This window comes from Acomys russatus, chromosome 5, assembly GCF_903995435.1.
Source record: "Acomys russatus chromosome 5, mAcoRus1.1, whole genome shotgun sequence".
NCBI classification, from domain to species: domain Eukaryota; kingdom Metazoa; phylum Chordata; class Mammalia; order Rodentia; family Muridae; genus Acomys; species Acomys russatus.
Genome location: NC_067141.1, coordinates 64,684,206 through 64,701,940, shown reverse-complemented (window position 1 = coordinate 64,701,940; position 17,735 = coordinate 64,684,206). Strand labels below are relative to the sequence as shown.

At 43.7% G+C, this 17,735-nt stretch overlaps 2 protein-coding genes across 2 annotated transcripts in view; both read left to right on the top strand.

The window, feature by feature from the left end:
- Oga (O-GlcNAcase) overlaps nucleotides 1-14,347 on the top strand; it is a 36,521-nt gene extending 22,174 nt beyond the window's left edge. The window contains exons 12-17 of the mRNA XM_051146672.1: nucleotides 2,638-2,723; nucleotides 3,692-3,796; nucleotides 7,567-7,652; nucleotides 7,869-8,061; nucleotides 10,452-10,611; nucleotides 13,000-14,347. Of these exons, the coding sequence (XP_051002629.1) occupies nucleotides 2,638-2,723; nucleotides 3,692-3,796; nucleotides 7,567-7,652; nucleotides 7,869-8,061; nucleotides 10,452-10,611; nucleotides 13,000-13,136 (767 nt within the window). The 3' untranslated portion in view covers nucleotides 13,137-14,347. The remainder of the gene's footprint in view (nucleotides 1-2,637; nucleotides 2,724-3,691; nucleotides 3,797-7,566; nucleotides 7,653-7,868; nucleotides 8,062-10,451; nucleotides 10,612-12,999) is intronic.
- Nucleotides 14,348-15,852: 1,505 nt separating this feature from the next.
- Npm3 (nucleophosmin/nucleoplasmin 3) lies at nucleotides 15,853-17,735 on the top strand. Its single transcript, XM_051147147.1, has 6 exons — nucleotides 15,853-16,011; nucleotides 16,281-16,366; nucleotides 16,579-16,698; nucleotides 16,814-16,907; nucleotides 17,255-17,382; nucleotides 17,484-17,735. The coding sequence occupies exons 1-5, from the start codon at nucleotides 15,891-15,893 to the stop codon at nucleotides 17,365-17,367; spliced, it is 534 nt and encodes a 177-aa protein (XP_051003104.1). The 5' UTR covers nucleotides 15,853-15,890; the 3' UTR covers nucleotides 17,368-17,382; nucleotides 17,484-17,735.

Here is a 17,735-nt window from a genome sequence, read left to right as displayed (position 1 = left end):
GGATCTCATTTCATTTCCAGGTTTCAGTGCAATGGACTTACAGCACACAGCAGGCAGCAAAGCTAACTGACGGGTCAGTTTTCATAGTAGGCGCAAATACTGCCATGGGACTTCATGGTCTTAGCTATGAAGTAGATGGTCTGAAATACATTCAGCTCCTGAGTAGTCAGATTTCAATTCTGCCCATATGGCTTTGAGCTTTTCAGTATTAAAAAGGAAGAATTTCTGATTACTGATTTAAAAATATAGAAATACTTTGTGTTCCTGTATCTATTGGCACAGGAGCCTTATTAAAGGCTAAGATACCTATTAAGGGTGGGAGGTGTCTCTCTTTAGGCTCAGGGGAAAAAACATCTGTGTTGATTGTTGGGCGATAGCACTTGCCGTCCAGGCTTCTTGCCAAGGAGTTGTTAATCCTTATAGGAATTTATGTTGTTTCTGAGGATCCTAGGGGTTTTAAACCTGAAATTAAGTAAAGTATTATATTCGAGGGTTCAGGCCTCAGTATCAATGCCCCCTCTGCCCAAAATTCAAAAATTACTGAAGATTACATTTTTTAAAAGGATTCATTTATTTTACTTATATCTGTACATACACCTGAAGGCTGGAAGAGGGTATTAGATCCTAATAGAGATGCTGTGAGCCACCATGTGGCTGCTGGGAATTGAACTCAGGACCTCTGGAAGAGCAGTCAGTACTCTTAACCACTGAGCCATCTCTCCAGCCCTGAAAGTTAAATTTTATTATATCCAGTATTGTTCATTTCTCAAGTTATCTCTGTCTTAGGCAACAATGAGGTAATTTGTCTAATTTGTACAGTCTCATGGTCAGAGCATTGTAGTTTTAAATAACTACCTTACACCTGTGTAGCTGTACAGATGCCCATGACAGGAACAGTAGTATTTTGTGGCCAATTTCAGGGGTCATTAGAATCCTTTGTTTGTTCCTTTCTCCAGTCCAGCTGGCATTCAGTCCTTTAAAGAATGTGGCTGTGCAGTACCTTTGATTACTAACGACCTGTGTTATCTTCTTCCCCACTGTGCACAGATGGGAGAGTCCTCAGCACAAGTGTCTACTGCTATTGGACGGACAGCGGCAGATGTCCACAGCGCGTCATGATTCATTAGTTTAAGTTGAAAGGCTGTGTCTGTGAGGTAGCTCAGGTGGAATAGCTAGGGCAGTAGATATGAACTGAAGTCACGTTTGCGCAGCGTCTGAGGCATTAACCATGTTTTCATTTGCACAGCTCTTCGTACGTGCAGCTTCTTACTGTGCTAGTTGGGAGTGCTAGTTATGCTGGAGTCTCAAAGTGGAGGGTAGGGGAAATTGGCTGGACTTAAAAGTTTGACAAGGATATTTTTCATTTTTTGCTTTCTTTTGTTGTCCCTTTCTCCCCCTTTTTTCACTACAGTGTAAACCACTGAATTATGGAATGGGGCCAGCTTTTGTTTTATTCTAAATTTTGACCCATTTCATGCTTATTTTACAAATACTGCATTTTAAGGGTTTGTGTTTCTTTTTCTTCCCTCCTCTTTTTTTTTTTTTTTTTTTTTTTTTTTTGGTGTGTGTGTGTTCTGCTTTTTAAAAAGATAAATAACCCTACCCTTAAAACATAACAAACCTAGGTATGATCTCTTAATGGGCCGAATTGTCAACAAAATTTTGGTTTGCTTTGGGACTGTCTGACTAGCACACTTTGTGTCTTGTACTGATGAGACTGTTAACTTGAACAGGAGGTAGAACGCTGTCTTCCAATGGAAAAGAACCATATTGCGCTGCTGTATCTTGTCAGAAAACTAGGCAGGTCATTTCTATTTGGATTCCAGGCATTAACTGTTAACTATCCATTAATTGTTGGCCTTATTGCCTGTGATGTTGGCTGAGTGATGACCTCAAAAACTGACACCCAGGCCTCAGCCTGCTGTTCGATGCCTATGTTCATCACAGCAGTTCTAACGTAGGGTTAGAACACACATGTCATACTTTGAAGAAAAGTGTGTTTTTATCTCTGGACAAAATAGAAAATGTAATTGGTTCTCCCAACTTCTCAGATTCTGTTAGTCGTATTCTCCCTGGCCGTGTCTGGGTTTAGATTGCCCTTGTTCACAAAAGAACAAAAACAAAAAACAAATGTTTTATGTTTCATTTCTGTCCACAGTGTTCTGCTCACCTCAGGTTTTCTGACAAGATAAACCCCCATTCCCTGTCCTGTATCCTTCCTCACAATGTAAAATGTGACTTCAGACAGGTTTAACTCAGTTCCTTCCTGGGCTGTGATAATAAGACACCTATCTCACGTATTCCAGATTGTAGTTACAGAATCCATGGTAGATACACAGCCATCTTGATTTATTGCTGTATATGAGGAATGTGGAAACTTTTACCTGAAAAACCTCATTATTCCTTCCAATAATTAAATGTACAACTGGTAATAGTGGTTTTTATTAACCACAGGAATTAATAGAAGTATTGAAATGCCATCATACATTTAAAAATAATTATTATCACAGCCTTGCCTTGAAACCCTGGATTAGTACTTTTAGAGAGTTATTTCCAGTGTGTTCGTTTGTTGGACATTTGAGACCCCAGGAAATCCCCTTTCACGTAACGTTCTCCGCTTGGATCTGATCTCAACAGGGTGTCGTAGTCATTCTTCAGCACAGTTCTTAATTGGAGACCAAGAACCCTGGGCCTTTAGAGGTGGTCTAGCAGGAGAGTTCCAGGTATCAATATGAATTCACAACTGAATTGACATTTTTCTTTGTTTTATGAGAAACCTTATGTTGCGCATCAGATGGCTGGAAGGATTGGTCTGCCGAAGGCTTTCTAGTCCCAAATTCAATTTAGTTACATAGCTGGATTTTAAATCAAATTTTCCTCCTCTTTCACAGTAATTTCTGAAGGAGATGCTGTCAATCCCCCCGCGCCTGCGAAGCGCAGCGGCTCTAGGTACACAGTTCACATTGTTTCTTTGCAGGTCGCACAGCATTTAAATCTGCGCCCGCAATGCACAATGCGCGCATGCTTGTCTGCCAGAGGAAACTCCATGAGCAAAAAAGATGGCTGGTTATGCAAATAAATGACAAAGGGCTTAAAGGGCAGTTCCTTGGTTACTTAATAAATACAGCATACTTGAAAACAAAAACTTGTCTGCCAGTGACAGTCTGAACAAAACACAAAGTGTTCTTGCTGTTGGAATTTGTTCATGGATTTTTCAGGTGCTCTGCTTTTCTCCCCCCAACAGGTGCTCTGCTGCGCACAGCAAACTGAAGCGCATTGCTTTGGGGATAAAGCGTCTCCTGGACAGATAACCCTCTTCAGACCAAACCTCTCCTCCTGACATTCTGTTCTGCCATCTTGTAGAAAGATGGTTCATTTAAGATTGGTTTTTAAACATATGTATGTCATAATTGGAGTAGTTTTTTTGTTTGTTTGTTTGTTTTGATTATAAAGTTAAATTTCTATTGATATACCATTAAAGCTGTGTAAGCCAGTTTGGGTAATTTCTATTCTGAAACACCCCTCCCCCAGGAAAGAGGTATTTTATTAGTTAAGTGTAGTACACCCCTCTTCTTTAGGTCTGCCTGCAGTAGCCAGTTAATGTTAGTTGGTATTCTGCAGTGCACACTCATGAAAGAAACAGATGTCTTCTGAACACTAATCTGTCTTCCTGTTTTTTTCCTTCCTACAGCGTTTGCTGCCAATTGATGGGGCAAATGATCTCTTTTTTCAACCACCCCCACTGACTCCTACCTCCAAAGTTTACACTATCAGACCATATTTCCCTAAAGATGAGGTAATTTTCTGCCTATCAGCTTGGTATATAGTTACATGTGCATTTACAACTTTACTTTGAACTAGATGGTTGAAAGAATTGCTTCTGTGTCTTAAATTACTATTCTGTTTTGTTTGTTTGGTTGGCTGGATTTTACATGACAGGGCTTCTCTGTGTAGCCTTGGTTATCCTGGGCTCTCTTGGTAGACCAGGCTGGCCTCGAACACATAGAGATCCACCTGCCTCTGCCTCCCTGAGTGGTGGCCATTTATTTGTTTGTTTATAGGACTATGGGTCAGACTCAGAGCTGCCACTAGCTTCAGCCTTGTATTAATCAGCCTTCCTTTAAAATACTCAAGAAAACCAGGCATAGGAGGCAGAGGCAGGTAGGTCTCTGATTTTGAGGCCAGATTGGTTTTCATAGTGTGTTCCAGTTCATCCAAGGTTACATGGTGAGACCCTGTCTTTAAGAAAGGTGGGAAGGTGTGGTGTGGTGGTGCACTCCTTTAATCCCAGCACTCAGGAGGCAGAAGCAGGCTGTGAGTTCGGGCCAGCCTGGTCTACAAAGTGAGTCCAGGACAGCTAAGGCTACACAGAGAGACCCTGACTCGAAAAACCAAAGGAAGGAAAGGGAGGGAACAAAGGAAAGAAAGAAAAAGAATGAGTTTTGTTTTGGTTCGTGGTTTCAATTTACGCACAGTCAACTCCACCATTGTCATTACATCATGGTGTGGCAGAGCAGAGCACAGCAAAGCTTACCCCACGACTGCCAGAGTAAGGAGTCAATCACAGCTGCACTGCATCCTTCCAAAGTATGCCCTGCTTTTTCTAACAGGGTCTCACCTATGTTTTCTAAATTGTAACTAAAATTCCCAGCCCTTAAAAGCCCACCCTGAGATTGATGAAGAAGTTAACTAAAATATTGAACTCTAAACTAAAACATCAAGGGGTAAATTTAGGGAAAATTTGAGGAGGAGCCTAAGGCATTTAACCTCCTTTAGAACTTTTTTCTTTTATAATTTTTTGTGACTTGTTACGTGTCGCATCCCTTGAAACTAGAGATACACAGACAGCTGTGAGCTGCCAGGTGGGCGCTGGGAACTGAACCCAGGTCCTTTGGAAGAGCACAGTGTTCTTAACCACTGAGCTATCTCTCCAGCCTTTCTTTAGAAGTTTATTTTTTAAAGACTTATTATTTATTATTATGTATACAGTGCTCTGCCTACATACACACCCGTGGGCCAGAAGAGGGCGTCAGATCACATTACAGATGGTTGTGAGCCACATGTAGTTGCTGGGAATTGAACTCAGGACCTCTGGAAGAACTGTCAGTGCTCTTAACCTCTGAGCCATCTCTCCAGCCCCTCTTTAGAATAACTTAATTTTAATAACGTTTCCTTAAATTTAAACTTAAATTTAATAACCCCTCTTTTAATAACTTGAGTCTTTTAATTCTCCCCTTTAATAATTTAAAATGGAGACAGATATGTTGGTGCACACCTTTAATCCCAGTGCTTGAGAGAGAGATATCTCTGTGAATTCAGAGCCAGACAGAGCTGCATGGTGAGACCTTGTCTAAAGAATAAAGTTTGCACTGGAGAGATGGCTCATTAGTTAAGCACACTTACTGGACTTGCAGAGAATTGGTTCTCAGCAACTCACAACTGCCTAATCCCAGTCCAGAGGGTCCAGAGCCCATCTTTTGGTCTATTGGCTCCTGCATACCCATGGCACACATACTCATGCAGGCAAATACACACATAAATAAACTCTAAACTAGCGATAGATAGCAAGCCTCTGTTGATTAAGTTCTGGCCTAGCACATAACAATGCCCTGGGTTCAATCTCTAGCATTTCTGGTAGGCAGAAAAGTTTCTATTTCAAAAGTCAAATGACAGCTGGGTTTTGGTGGCACAAGGTTGTAATCCTGGTACTCAAGATGTTGAGGCAGAAAAATTGGTGCAAGTTCAAGGCCAGCTTGGCGTTACTGAGTTCTAGGACAACCTGAGCAATGGTATAAGACCTTGTCTGTCTGTCTGCTGTCAGTCTGTCTGTCTTTCTTTTGTTTTTTTGAGATAGATTTCTCTGGGTAGCCCTGGCTGTCCTGGAATTTGCTCTGTAGTCCAGGCTGGCCTAAAACTCCCAGAAGTCTGCCTGCCTCTGCCTGAGTGCTGGGGTTAAAGATGTGCATCACCACAGTCCAGTGAGAACTTATCTTTAAAAGGCCCAATAAATTAATAAAATCCAGACTCACAGTAGAAATTATAAAATAGTGTATTCTAACTGTATTATCCTTGATTGATTTCTCTCTTGTATGTCCTTTAATATTCTGTTGTAAAATGCTTCCTGCCTGTTAACAATCAGCTATTTAAAGAAAGTAAGGAAATGTGTTGAAAAGACAGTAATATGTTTAAAGTATTGTGGAACTATTGTTCGAAAAAGTGACAGATGACAGGTCCTTGTGGCCCTTTCATTTAATTCCAGAATTTGAGTCTGAGACCAGAGGATCTAGTCTAGGCCAGCATTGTCTATGTAGGAGACCCTGTCCTCAAAAAACAGAGGTTGAGAGATTCTTAAAAAGGTCACTGGTAGCCAGGTGTGGTGGTGCACGCCTTTAATCCCAGCACTTGGGAGGCAGAAGCAGGCGGATTGCTGTGAGTTCGAGGCCAGCCTGGTCTACAAAGTGAGTCCAGAATGGCCAAGGCTACACAGAGAAACCCTGTCGGGGGTTGGGGGGGGCGGGGAAGTGGGGGAGGGGAGAAAAAAGGTCACTGGTCAGGCTGGAGCGATAGCTCAGAGGTTAAGAGCACTGTCTGTTCAATTCCTGGCAACCACATGGTGGCTCACAACCATCTACCATGTGATCTGATGTCCTTCTGGTCATCAGATAGAGCACTCATACACATAGAAATAAATCACAACTGCCTCTAACCCGCTCCCTGAGCATCAGAGCAAATGTGCCTACATGCGTGTATCCCACACGTGGACATGTATGCACAGTTTTTTGTTTGTTTGTTTGTTTTTGAGGTTTCTTTTTTTGTTTGTTTTATTTTGTGCATTCATTATAAGGATATCAAATCCCTTGGAACTGGAGTTACAGACAGTTGTGAACTGCCCTGTGGGTGCTGGCGATCGAACCAGGATCTTTTGGGAGAGCAGACAATGCTCTTAACCACTGAGCCATCTCTCCAGCCCAGTTTTGTTTGTTTTGTTTCGAGACAGGGTTTCTCTGTAGTTTTGGCTGTCTTGAACTCACTCTGTAGACCAGGCTGGTGTACAGAAGCCTGCCTCTGCCTCCTGAGTGCTGGGATCAAAGGTGTGCGCCACTATGCCCAGTTTATGCACACTTTTAAAAGTAATAAAAATTAAAGGGTTCTGGCAAGTTTTCAGTCTTGATTTGTGCCCTGCTGTTTCTGACTAGTTTTACACGTGTGACCCAATAAATAAAATGTTAGTACTAGGGATCAGATGTAGTACCTTGTATGTGCTAGGTGAGTGTTATACCAGTAAGCTACATACCCAACCCAATACTATTTAATAAAACAAAGATGATTTTATTTTCTCCCCAGAGGTAATGTTTCTGATAGATCACACATTTTTTTTTCTAGACTTTAATTCTTTTTCTAAGACAGTTTGTGATCCAAAGTTGTCTCAAACTCAGCATGTAGCCCATTAAGCAACTTGGCTCAAACCTGCAATTCTCCTCCCTCAGCCTCCTATGTGCACACGTGGCTGCTTATATTCATTCTTGTTGACATTTTTCTTGGTGTGTTGCCTAACTGTATTTTCAGGCCTCCGTGTATAAGATTTGCAGAGAAATGTATGATGATGGCGTGGGCTTGCCTTTTCAAAGTCAGCCTGACCTGATTGGAGACAAGTATGTGATGCCTGTTTGGTTTGGGGAATAGACATTGAAATCACAGGGTTGTTAGGCTAAGGGAGGGCTTGACTGGGAGGTTGGTTTACGTCTGGTTCAGTCCTAAACATGAAAGTGAATGTATGTCCATAAGTTAATGGCTGTGGACCTCATATCGCTGAATTGTGACTTTTGTGATGTTTACAAGCTCACTCTGGTTTCTTTTCTTCTGAGCAGGTTAGTAGGAGGGCTGCTTTCTCTAAGCCTGGACTACTGTTTTGTCCTAGAAGATGAAGATGGCATTTGTGGCTATGCCTTAGGCACTGTAGATGTGACCCCCTTCATTAAAAAATGTAAAATTTCCTGGATTCCCTTCATGCAGGAGAAGTACACCAAGCCAAATGGTGACAAAGAACTCTCAGAGGCTGAGGTAATACACTGTTGAGAATTACATTGTGATCATTTTAAGGTGTGCCACCATGTGGTTGCTGGGATTTGAACTCAGGACTTTTGGAAGAGCAGCCAGTGCTCTTAAACTCTGAGCCATCTCTCCAGCCCACATTACTAAATTATATATCATAATTATATTGTGATCATTTAGAAGTATGAAAATCACCAAGTGTGGTCATACACACCATCTTTAGTCTCAGCATTCAAGAGGCAGAGGCAAGTTTGAGGCCAGCATGACTGGAGTTAGTCCCCAGTCGTGACATAAGCTGTAAGTCTAGTCTGGTCGGGCCAGATCTGGTTTTCTGCTGACAGAAATAAGCAAAAACCCCTTCATCCTCAATGCATGCTCCCAGAAAAAAAGTCAGCAATTTTCATGTTTCTTGATGGGAATGGGTTGATTTTCTCCAAGTATGCTCTTTGTGCATATCCACTCCTTTTCTTCAGGCCTGCAACTCTAGTAGCCATGTGGCTGAATCCTAGGTGCAGCTGCCCTAGCCTGCTGAGCCTGGGCCCTGAGGTCCTCCAGGCCTCTGGCTGCGCTGCATCTGTCTTGTCACCCACCATCTGGTGTTTTCCCAAGGAAGACTTGCTTATTTTTTTTTTTTTTTTTTTTACTGTGCTAAGGTTTATATTCAGGGTCTTGGATACTTTAGGCAAGTGTTATATTGTTGACCTACATCTGCAGTCTCCATTTTTGCAGTCTCCATTTTTTTCCCCTCCTTTTTTTTTTTTTTTTCTTTAAACAAAAGCTTAGTTAAAAAGATCCATGTCTTGACAGGAAACCATGACTCTTTTATTCTGTTATAAACATTCACATTTTTGTGTATAGTGCACAAACTTTTTTAATGTTATTTTAATAATATTAGTGTAATTTAATTTGTAGATTTCCAGAAAAAATTGAGGTAGTATAGAGTTCCAGTCTGTCTCATGTTTGTTTTCAACATTTCTTAAGCTTATAAAACCACTGCTGGCACATCATTATTAACCAAATTTAAAATAAGCACCAACTTTCCTACGAATGATCTTTCTTGTTCCAATGCCTAGTATAGAATACCACATGAATATTTGTCTATCTTCTTAGAAATAGGGTTTTATTATGTCATATTGCCCTGGCTAAGCTCTTCCTTGCAGATTTTCTTTTTTAAGATTGAGTTATGTATACAGTGCTCTGCCTGAATGTATGCCTACAGGCCAGAAGAGGGCATCAGATCTCAGTACAGATGGCTGTGAGCCACCCTGTGGTTGGGAACCTGAGCTCAGCCAGTTTGGAAAGAGCAGCCATTGCTCTTAACCTCTGAGCCATCTCTCCAGCCCCCCTTCCTTTTTTTTTTTTTTTTTGTTGTTTTGTTTTGTTTGTTTGTTTTTGTTTTTAAATTTTTATTTATTGTAGTTCTTTCAAGACAGGGTTTCACCATGTAGCCCTTGCTGTCCTGGGACTCACTTTGTAGACCAGGCTGGCTTTGAACTCAACAGTGATCCACCTTGGTCTGTCTCCTGAGTGCTGGGATTAAAGATGTGTGCCCTCATTGCCAGTACTTTGATTTTTATTTTAAAGTCTATGTTGCTGAGAATCGAATCTACAGAGACAGTCTAGTCTTCTGTGTCGCCTAGCACTCCTGGAGCTTATGATGGCAGACCAGGCTGTCTTTAAACTCACAGGACTCTAGGGTTACAGGCATGAACAGCCGTGACTGCTCTAAACCAACCTTTTTTTTTTTTTTTTTTTTTTAATTTAAACCAACCATTTTTAAACTGTTTTATTTTTGTATGTATCTTGAGTCTATGTGCACATGTGCACGTGTGTGCATGCATGGAGGCCAGGGATGAGCACTGAGAGTGTGCCCGCTATCACTTCTGCATATTTCCCTGAGGCAGGGTTGAACCTAGGGCTCACATTTTCTCATGCCAGCAGGGCCCAGCAGCCTTATATCTGTTCCCTTCAAAGCAGGGTGATAGACACGGGTCAGGTGCCTGGCAGCTTACATGGGTGCTGGGATCCTGAACTACAGCCTCATAACTGCAGCAAGTGTTCTTCATTGCTGATCTGTCAAGCCCTCTAGATGGTTGGTAACTTGGTCTTGGGGGTGTATGTGTCTCTTTCATTTTTGGAGATGGGGTCTTGCCCTTTATCCATAGGTGGTCTTCATTTCATTGTGTAGACCAGCTGGCCTCAAACTCAGATCTGCCTGTTTTTGACTCCTGAGTGCTGGAATTAAAGTAAAGGTGAGCACCACCACACCTTTTAGAATTGTAAGCTAATCATTCTCTCTCAGCTGGAAAAGTTAATAATTACTGCTTTGCTTTTCCTGAGTCTAAAATACTGATAATATAAAAGTAACCTGAAAGTCAAATAGATTCTGGTTTTTGCAGAAAATAATGTTGAGTTTCCATGAAGAGCAGGAGGTGTTGCCAGAAACTTTCCTTGCCAACTTCCCTTCTCTGATAAAGATGGATATTCACAAAAAAGTCACTGACCCAAGTGTTGCCAAAAGCATGATGGCCTGCCTCCTGTCTTCACTGAAGGCTAATGGTGAGTACCAGTTGTTGTGTTGTTGCATTATTTGAGTAAGACTATTTTTACTTATTCTGTGGGTGTGCGTGTGGAAACCAGGAACCCTTCTGGGGATTGATTCTCTCCTTTTATGTGTGGACCCTGGAGGTCAAACTCAGTTGGCAGGCGTGGTAGCTTTATTCACTGAGCCACCTCACCAGCCCTGTGCTTTAAGTATTTCATTTAGTTTTGGCCTTATGTGTGTCACTCAGGCTGGCCTAGAATCCCCCAATGTTCTATTTCAGCTTCACAGACAGGTTTGTGCTACCGTGTCTGCCCTTAGAGCTATAGCTTAAGATTGAACATAAAAGAATCCCAGCACTCAAGAAAGAAGCTAAGGCCTGGACATCCTAGTGAAATCCTCTCCAGAAAAGCAGGGGTGGAGTGAGTATGACAGTGGCACAGGACAGGGGAAGAAGGTTTATTGGGTGAAGGCCCTTGCTGCATAAAGAGGCAAGCCTGTTAACCTGAATTCGATTCCCAGAACCCACATTAAGGTGGAAGGTGAGAACTGACTTCACAGAGCTGTTCTTTTGACTTCCACCAATGTGTCATACCACACAGATCTCTAAAAAGGGCCTGGTGGCTTCAGTTCAGTCTTCAGAACCCTTGTATGGTAAAAGAAACCAGCTATATACAAAGCTGTCCTCTGGCCTCCACATTATGCCGTGGCATACACACTGGTAACTTTTTTTTTTTTTTTTAAGATTTATTTATTATGTATACAGCACTCTGCCTGCACCTGCAGGCCAGAAGAGGGCATCAGATCACATTATAGATGGTTGTGCACCACCATGTGGTTGCTGGGAATTGAATTCAGGACCTCTGGAAGAGCAGTCAGTCAGTGCCTTCAACCTCTGAGCCATCTCTCCAGGCTGGTTTGGTTTTTTTGTTTGTTTGTTTTTTAAGTTTCATTGGTGTGTGTGTGTGTTTTAGGAGCAGTGTGGGATCTCACTATGTTGTCCACATTGTCCTCAACATGTTGGGCTCAAGCCATCTCTCTGCCTGCTGTGTCTGCCTACTGTGTCTGGCTTGCTGCTTATTTTGAGTTATGAAAAGTGCTACTGTTAGCCGGGCGTGGTGGCGCACGCCTTTAATCCCAGCACTCAGGAGGCAGAGGCAGGCGGATCGCTGTGAGTTCGAGGCCAGCCTGGTCTACAAAGTGAGTCCAGGATGGCCAAGGCTACACAGAGAAACCCTGCCTCGAAAAAACCAAAAAAAAAAAAAAAAAAAAAAAAAGAAAAGTGCTACTGTTGTAAAGCATAAATAATTTTGAGCCTCAATTGAATGAGAAATGAACATGAACTATTACGTTTATTTTGCTCAGGCCCATAAATGCTTAAACATTAAATTAACCTAATGAAGAAACTTTGTATAACTCTTGTTGGAGTATATTACCTGAAAGGAGCTTTCAAAAATTGCTTGCTTGACCATTAATGTTGTGGGGGAAGAAAGCTGTTGAGGTCAAAATGATGTTTTAGGCTCTTAAGGGCCACAGATATTTTTTAGGCAACCCTTTAAAAATGTAAGAACAAATTTTAAAGCTAAACTTGTGGCTACACAATCCCAGAATTTGAGAAGCCAGTGTAGCACCTAGCATGCACACGGTGCTGGGTTCTAGCCTCAGCACTGCCCACTCAACCCCCAAGTGGTTTTGTTCACATTCTGGACCATAGGATACTGAATCTAGACACCACAGAGCTCTAGCTCCAGCCTTTTCCCCCCTTTTTCGGTTTTTAGTTTGGTTTTTTTTCTGAGACAGCTCTCTTGTGTAGCCATGGCTGTCCTGGAATTCACTCAGTAGACCAGGCTTGCCCCAAACTCAGAGATCTGCCTCCTGAGTGCTGGGATTAATAAGTGTGCTTCACCACCACCACACTCCACCCCCAGCAAGAACTTTCTTTTGTGGGAATTTTTTGGTTTTTCAAGACAAGGCTTCTCTGTGTAGCCTTGGCTGTCTTGCACTTGCTTTGTAGACCAGGGTGGCCTTGAACTCACAGCGATCCACCTGCCTCTGCCTCCCGAGTGCTGGGATTACAGGCGTGCGCCACTGTGCCCAGCCTGTGAGAAGAATTTTGCTCACTCATTGTTGGCTAAGTAATAATTTTAAATCGGGCGTGGTGGCACATGCCTGTAATCCCAGCACTCGGGAGGCAGACCCTTTCTCAAAAATAAAAGCAAAAGATTGCTAGGCTGGGACTATAGCTCAGAGTACTCCAGTGCCACAAAAAAAAAAAAAAAATAATAATAATAAAAATTGTAATATAAAGTTTAGAAATAAAGCTGTTATCTGTATTATAATTCACACACACACACACACATATATAATATACTTACTTACATTTAAAATATTTGTTTTATTTCTAGGCTCCCGGGGGGCTTTCTGTGAAGTAAGACCAGATGATAAAAGGATTCTGGAATTTTACAGCAAATTAGGCTGTTTTGAAATTGCAAAGATGGAAGGATTTCCAAAGGATGTGGTTATACTTGGTCGAAGCCTGTGACATTTGTTTGCACTGTGAACTGTCCAAGTCTCTTAACACCACCGTGTGGTTGGTGGTTGAGGTCTTCACACAGCTCAGTCTCTGGAGCGGCAGCAGATCAGCCTTGTATTGGAAACAAAGATGACTGTGAAAACTCACCCCTCACATTCTCCCTGCTCACTGGTTGGGAGAATAGTACTGCTGCTTGTCCTGTGTGAGACAGATGTGGTGTGTTCCTTTGGGTCTTGTGTTAGTGCCAGGGCCTCTTGTGTGAGGCTCTAGAGGGAGAGGTTCTTAAATAAATGCAGTCAGCACTATTTTCTGCATCCAGTGTGGTTGCATTTCTCACCTAAGAGCAACGAAGATCACTCTCTGCATTCGCCTTGCTGTGCTGAGTGCAGCGTCTCCTTTGTTTGGAGAGATGGCAGGAATGAGGGAGGTTTAGTGAGTTTCAATTTGGGGCAATTTTTCTGCTTTTTGTAAAGCTCTGGCCAACTGTCTCCTGTTACTGTTGGTTCAGGCAGTTGTGCTTTGTAGGGACAAATGTGCATTTGTTTGTGGCAAAGGCCTAAGTTGACAAACTTGTAAATTTCTTTGTATATAGACTAGCTGTAACCTGACTATTCTTTTTGTTTACTGTTTTTATATGTTATGGGGTTTTTTTTGTTTGTTTGTTTTTTTCCTTTGAAAATGAAAGGTGTTGGTTTTGGATGGCACTTTCAATGATGTAAACCAGTGAATGGTAGATTTCCTTTTACATTTGTCATTTTCTTCCTAAGAAGTTTTATGCTTAAAGTGCCTCCCACATAGGGATAGGCCGTGACTATTTGGGGTATGAACACCTAACTTCATATGACTCAAATCTGTTGAGAAGTGCAGTTACTTCTGGAAATTAACCTTATTAGCAGATCCGCATGTGAAATGTTTTGACATTGTTGCCAGGTGAGGGCAAGAGGACCGAATGGTGCTCTCATTGCCCTTAGGACAGTTGTCATTTAATCTCAAGACCTGGTTAGCTACTGGTTTAATTGAATCAGTCTTTAATTCTTGCATGTTTGTATCTAATTTTTAAAAGAAAGAATAAGTATATGTTACCCATAAGTATACTTTTTCTTTTAATCAGAGACCCTGAAAACTTCATGTATTTTAATTTAGATTTGGTCAATTTAAGGGTTTTGAGCATGAAGCTGGCAGATAGTCTCTGCAGGATTTTTTTTTTTTTTTTTTTTAAATCATGGCTAGCTACCTAGTAACTTCTTCATAGATTTTCAGCAGTATTTTGTTATCTTGCTTCCCTCCAGTTTTGCATCAGCTTTTGAACTTTGAGCTGAGGGGCAGGGGGAAAGAGAAAAGGAAACTTGAAACATTTTTCTTTTATAGAACTCCCATGTGAGCTTTTACCTTTAGCACTATATCTAATGTACCTAGTGACTTCCACTTGAGGCCAGGAGTATACTGAAGTAAACCACCTCATTAGAGGAAAAACCTGTGGTAGGTGGTGTTGGAAAACTGCAATCAAGTTTGGTTTTGAAGGCTGAAGTGAAGGGCAAACATGTCGATAGATAATTAAGACAGGTCAGTGCGCTCAGCTCGCTCTGAACACGTCCCACGATTTGAGTTTGACTTAGAATGTTTTGTTTTGAGGATTTCAGAGCCAGCTTCATGTGGAATCAGGAATTTAAACAAGTTGCTTTTTGTTTTATGTTGGCTTTCAATAATCACTTGGGATGATCTTCTGGCCATAGCTGGCGTGTCCAGGTCTGTGCTGCCCAGGTCTGTGCTGCCCGCTGTTGCTCTAGGATAACGCGCAATGCATCTTCATGGCTATGAACATAAAGGTTGGAGTAACATTTCATTGTTTGGATCACAGCTCAGTTCCTGTAGAAAACGAACTGTAAAACTATCTGCAGTCCATGCAAGAGGCAAAATAAAACTTGACGTGAATATGTGTGGTGGTGTGCTGCCTTTTCTCTACTTTCTCATCATTTGGTCCTTCACCTAAAGCAGGTAGCCAAAGCCAGCTGTTTGAATGTAAACTGGATTTTATAGCCAGCCCTGCCTTCCTGCCTTCCCCAGAAAAGATGTTAACTTCCAGATTTTTCTCAGAAAAGTACAATTTGTTTTTAAGTAAGTTGCCCTCTTAATACAGTTAAAATTTGAAGTTGAGAGGTGTCACTGAGCTTTTCTATGGAAAAGGAGGGGGGCGCGTGGGTTGGTCTCCTTAAATGGGGGGGTGTTGGTGGGGAGGGCGTCACCTCAGCTGAGAGGAGGATCCACAGCACAAGGGTGTGCCTAGGCTGATGGCAAGTAGGAGCTCAGGGGGGTGGACAGCAGTTGACTCCCACAAGTGAGCGTTGGTTCTTTGCTGTCAAGCTTCCATCACGACCAGGAAGCTTATCTAAGGGACAGTTAATGTAGCAAGGGTGTGGGTGGGAATTACTGGGAAAGGAAAGTTAACTGCCCTGAACTCCAAAGTTTACCCTAACATCTGTACAGATCTCTGGGTTGGAAATACGAACTGGGGAAAGAGTCCTCAGAACCGTCCGAAAGAATAGATGCTGACATAAAGCCCCCATTATGTACTTCTTGAAATTTTTTTTCCGAGGCCTTTCTGCTACCTGTCCTTGAGGAAGTGATGACGGCCGCTCTTGGCGAGTGCGGCCGTTCATTCGCTTCGCGCCTTGATGCGCGCGTCTCCTTTAATGGGCGGGGCCGGAACTGGCCGAAGTGCTGCGTTCGGTGCGTGGGGGGCGGGGCCTCCACGGCCGTTTCAGCATGGCCGCCGGCGCCGCTGCTGCTGCTTTAGCGTTCTTGAATCAAGAGAGCCGAGCCCGCGCTGGGGGTGTCGGCGGCCTTGGGGTCCCGGCTCCGGTCACAATGGATAGTTTCTTTTTTGGTATTGAAGACGGAGCAGCAGAGGGTGGGGACTGGGCGGGTGAGATGTTAGGCTGAGGAACGACGTGGGTGTGGGCCGAGGGTTCCTCGCCTCCCCTAACCCTTCGCGGCCTGTACGGCCAGAGAGGGACGCCCGCCCAGGTGTCTTAAGAGATGTTAGGCGCGTAAATGACCGGTCACCCCGCGCCAGCACATGACGGGGTGGGAGGGGACAGCGGAGTTTGAAACCCCTCCCGCCCTCCCTTCGAGCGAACGCTCTGTCTCTTGCAGGTTGTGAGCTCTCCGGCCACACCCGCTCCTTCACTTTCAAGGTTGAGGAAGAGGAGGATACGGAACACGTGCTGGCCTTGAACATGGTAAGCGGATGGAGAAGGGCTTGGGGGCGTATGGGCTAGCGGACACTTCCCCCATCCCCGCCCCCGTTTGGGAGTCTCTCGTGGCTAACCTCACCAGGCTGCTTCCCTGGTCCCCTCACCGGTACCCCCCTTGTCTGGGCAGGTTTTAGGGTAAGATCCCTTCGCTTTGGTGTCAGCCCCCACTTTAGACTCAGGTTCCACATGCCTTTCAGCTGTGCCTTACCGAGGGGGCAAAGGACGAGTGTAATGTGGTGGAAGTTGTGGCCCGGGATCACGACAACCAGGAGATTGCAGTTCCTGTGGCCAACCTCAGGTTATCTTGCCAGCCCATGGTGAGTTGAAGCCAGCCATTTGTTGGCGTAAGATCGGGGATTGAGAGAGAGTTTCAGTATTAAATCCGAAGATCGGTGGGCCAGGGTGGGTCAGGCCTTCCTTCTTACCTTCCAGCTCAGTCTGGATGATTTCCAGCTCCAACCACCTGTAACCTTCCGCCTGAAGTCCGGTTCTGGGCCTGTGCGCATCACTGGTCGGCATCAGATCGGTGAGAAGAGTGGGCCCTCTCCTCGGGCCTCCTTTCACTGTCCACTACCGCCTTAAGCCTCATCACCCAGTGTCTCATGCACCCCAGTATTAGGTGCCTTTCACTGGCCTCTCAAGTCTATGAACGTCCATACCCTGCTCCAGGTGTCCAGCGCCAATGATGTGGGTGGGCTCTTTGGGGCTTTCGGGTTTTGTTTTTTCCAGTTCAGTATCTGAGGTTCTTCCCATCTGGACTCAGGGATGAGGTTCCCTGTCAGCCTAGCACCACAGGGCATTGAGTAGGTGACATGTGGTGTTTAAAGACCTTTGGCGTTAACCTTCTGTTTGTACTACGTGTGTATCCACCAGTTTGTATAAACAATGATTTTTCTGAAGAAGAAAGTGAGGATGAGGAGAGTGAAGAGGAGGAGGTTAAGGTGTGTGGCATCCTTCCTGCCAAAAAGCGTGGGGGCCGGCCGTAGCGGTCTCTGTTTCTGGTGAGTGGGAGAGGAGGGGATCCCGGCCCGACCTGGGAAGTTCAGGGAGCAGGAGAGGCCCTAGGTACTGATTCTTTTGTTTGTTTGTTTGTTTTTCTCAGGTCAGGTGGCTGCTTGCTACAAGCACCATGCTCCATACGCTCCTGGACAAGTTTCAAGAACGTTTTACTTGCTGAAGAGGATCGTTTGGGAAGGTGGGAGGGACTTGGGCTGGTGCTGAGAGAGCCTGCATTCTCCACAGGGCCCTCTGTTTGGTCCCCCGTGTTTCAGGAGGTGTTTAAAATCCTTTTCTATTGGGGTGCGATGATTTTGAACACCTCTCCTGACCCACCTGCCCAGATTGAAAGTTTTGC

What these genes read in the sequence shown, in the direction of transcription:
- Npm3 (XM_051147147.1), top strand. Translation starts at nt 15,891, where the DNA reads ATGGCCGCCGGCGCCGCTGCTGCTGCTTTAGCGTTCTTGAATCAAGAG. An exon ending in ACGTGCTGGCCTTGAACATG is followed by an intron (nt 16,367 to 16,578) that starts GTAAGCGGATGG and finishes CATGCCTTTCAG; the next exon opens with CTGTGCCTTACCGAGGGGGC. An exon ending in GGTTATCTTGCCAGCCCATG is followed by an intron (nt 16,699 to 16,813) that starts GTGAGTTGAAGC and finishes CTTACCTTCCAG; the next exon opens with CTCAGTCTGGATGATTTCCA.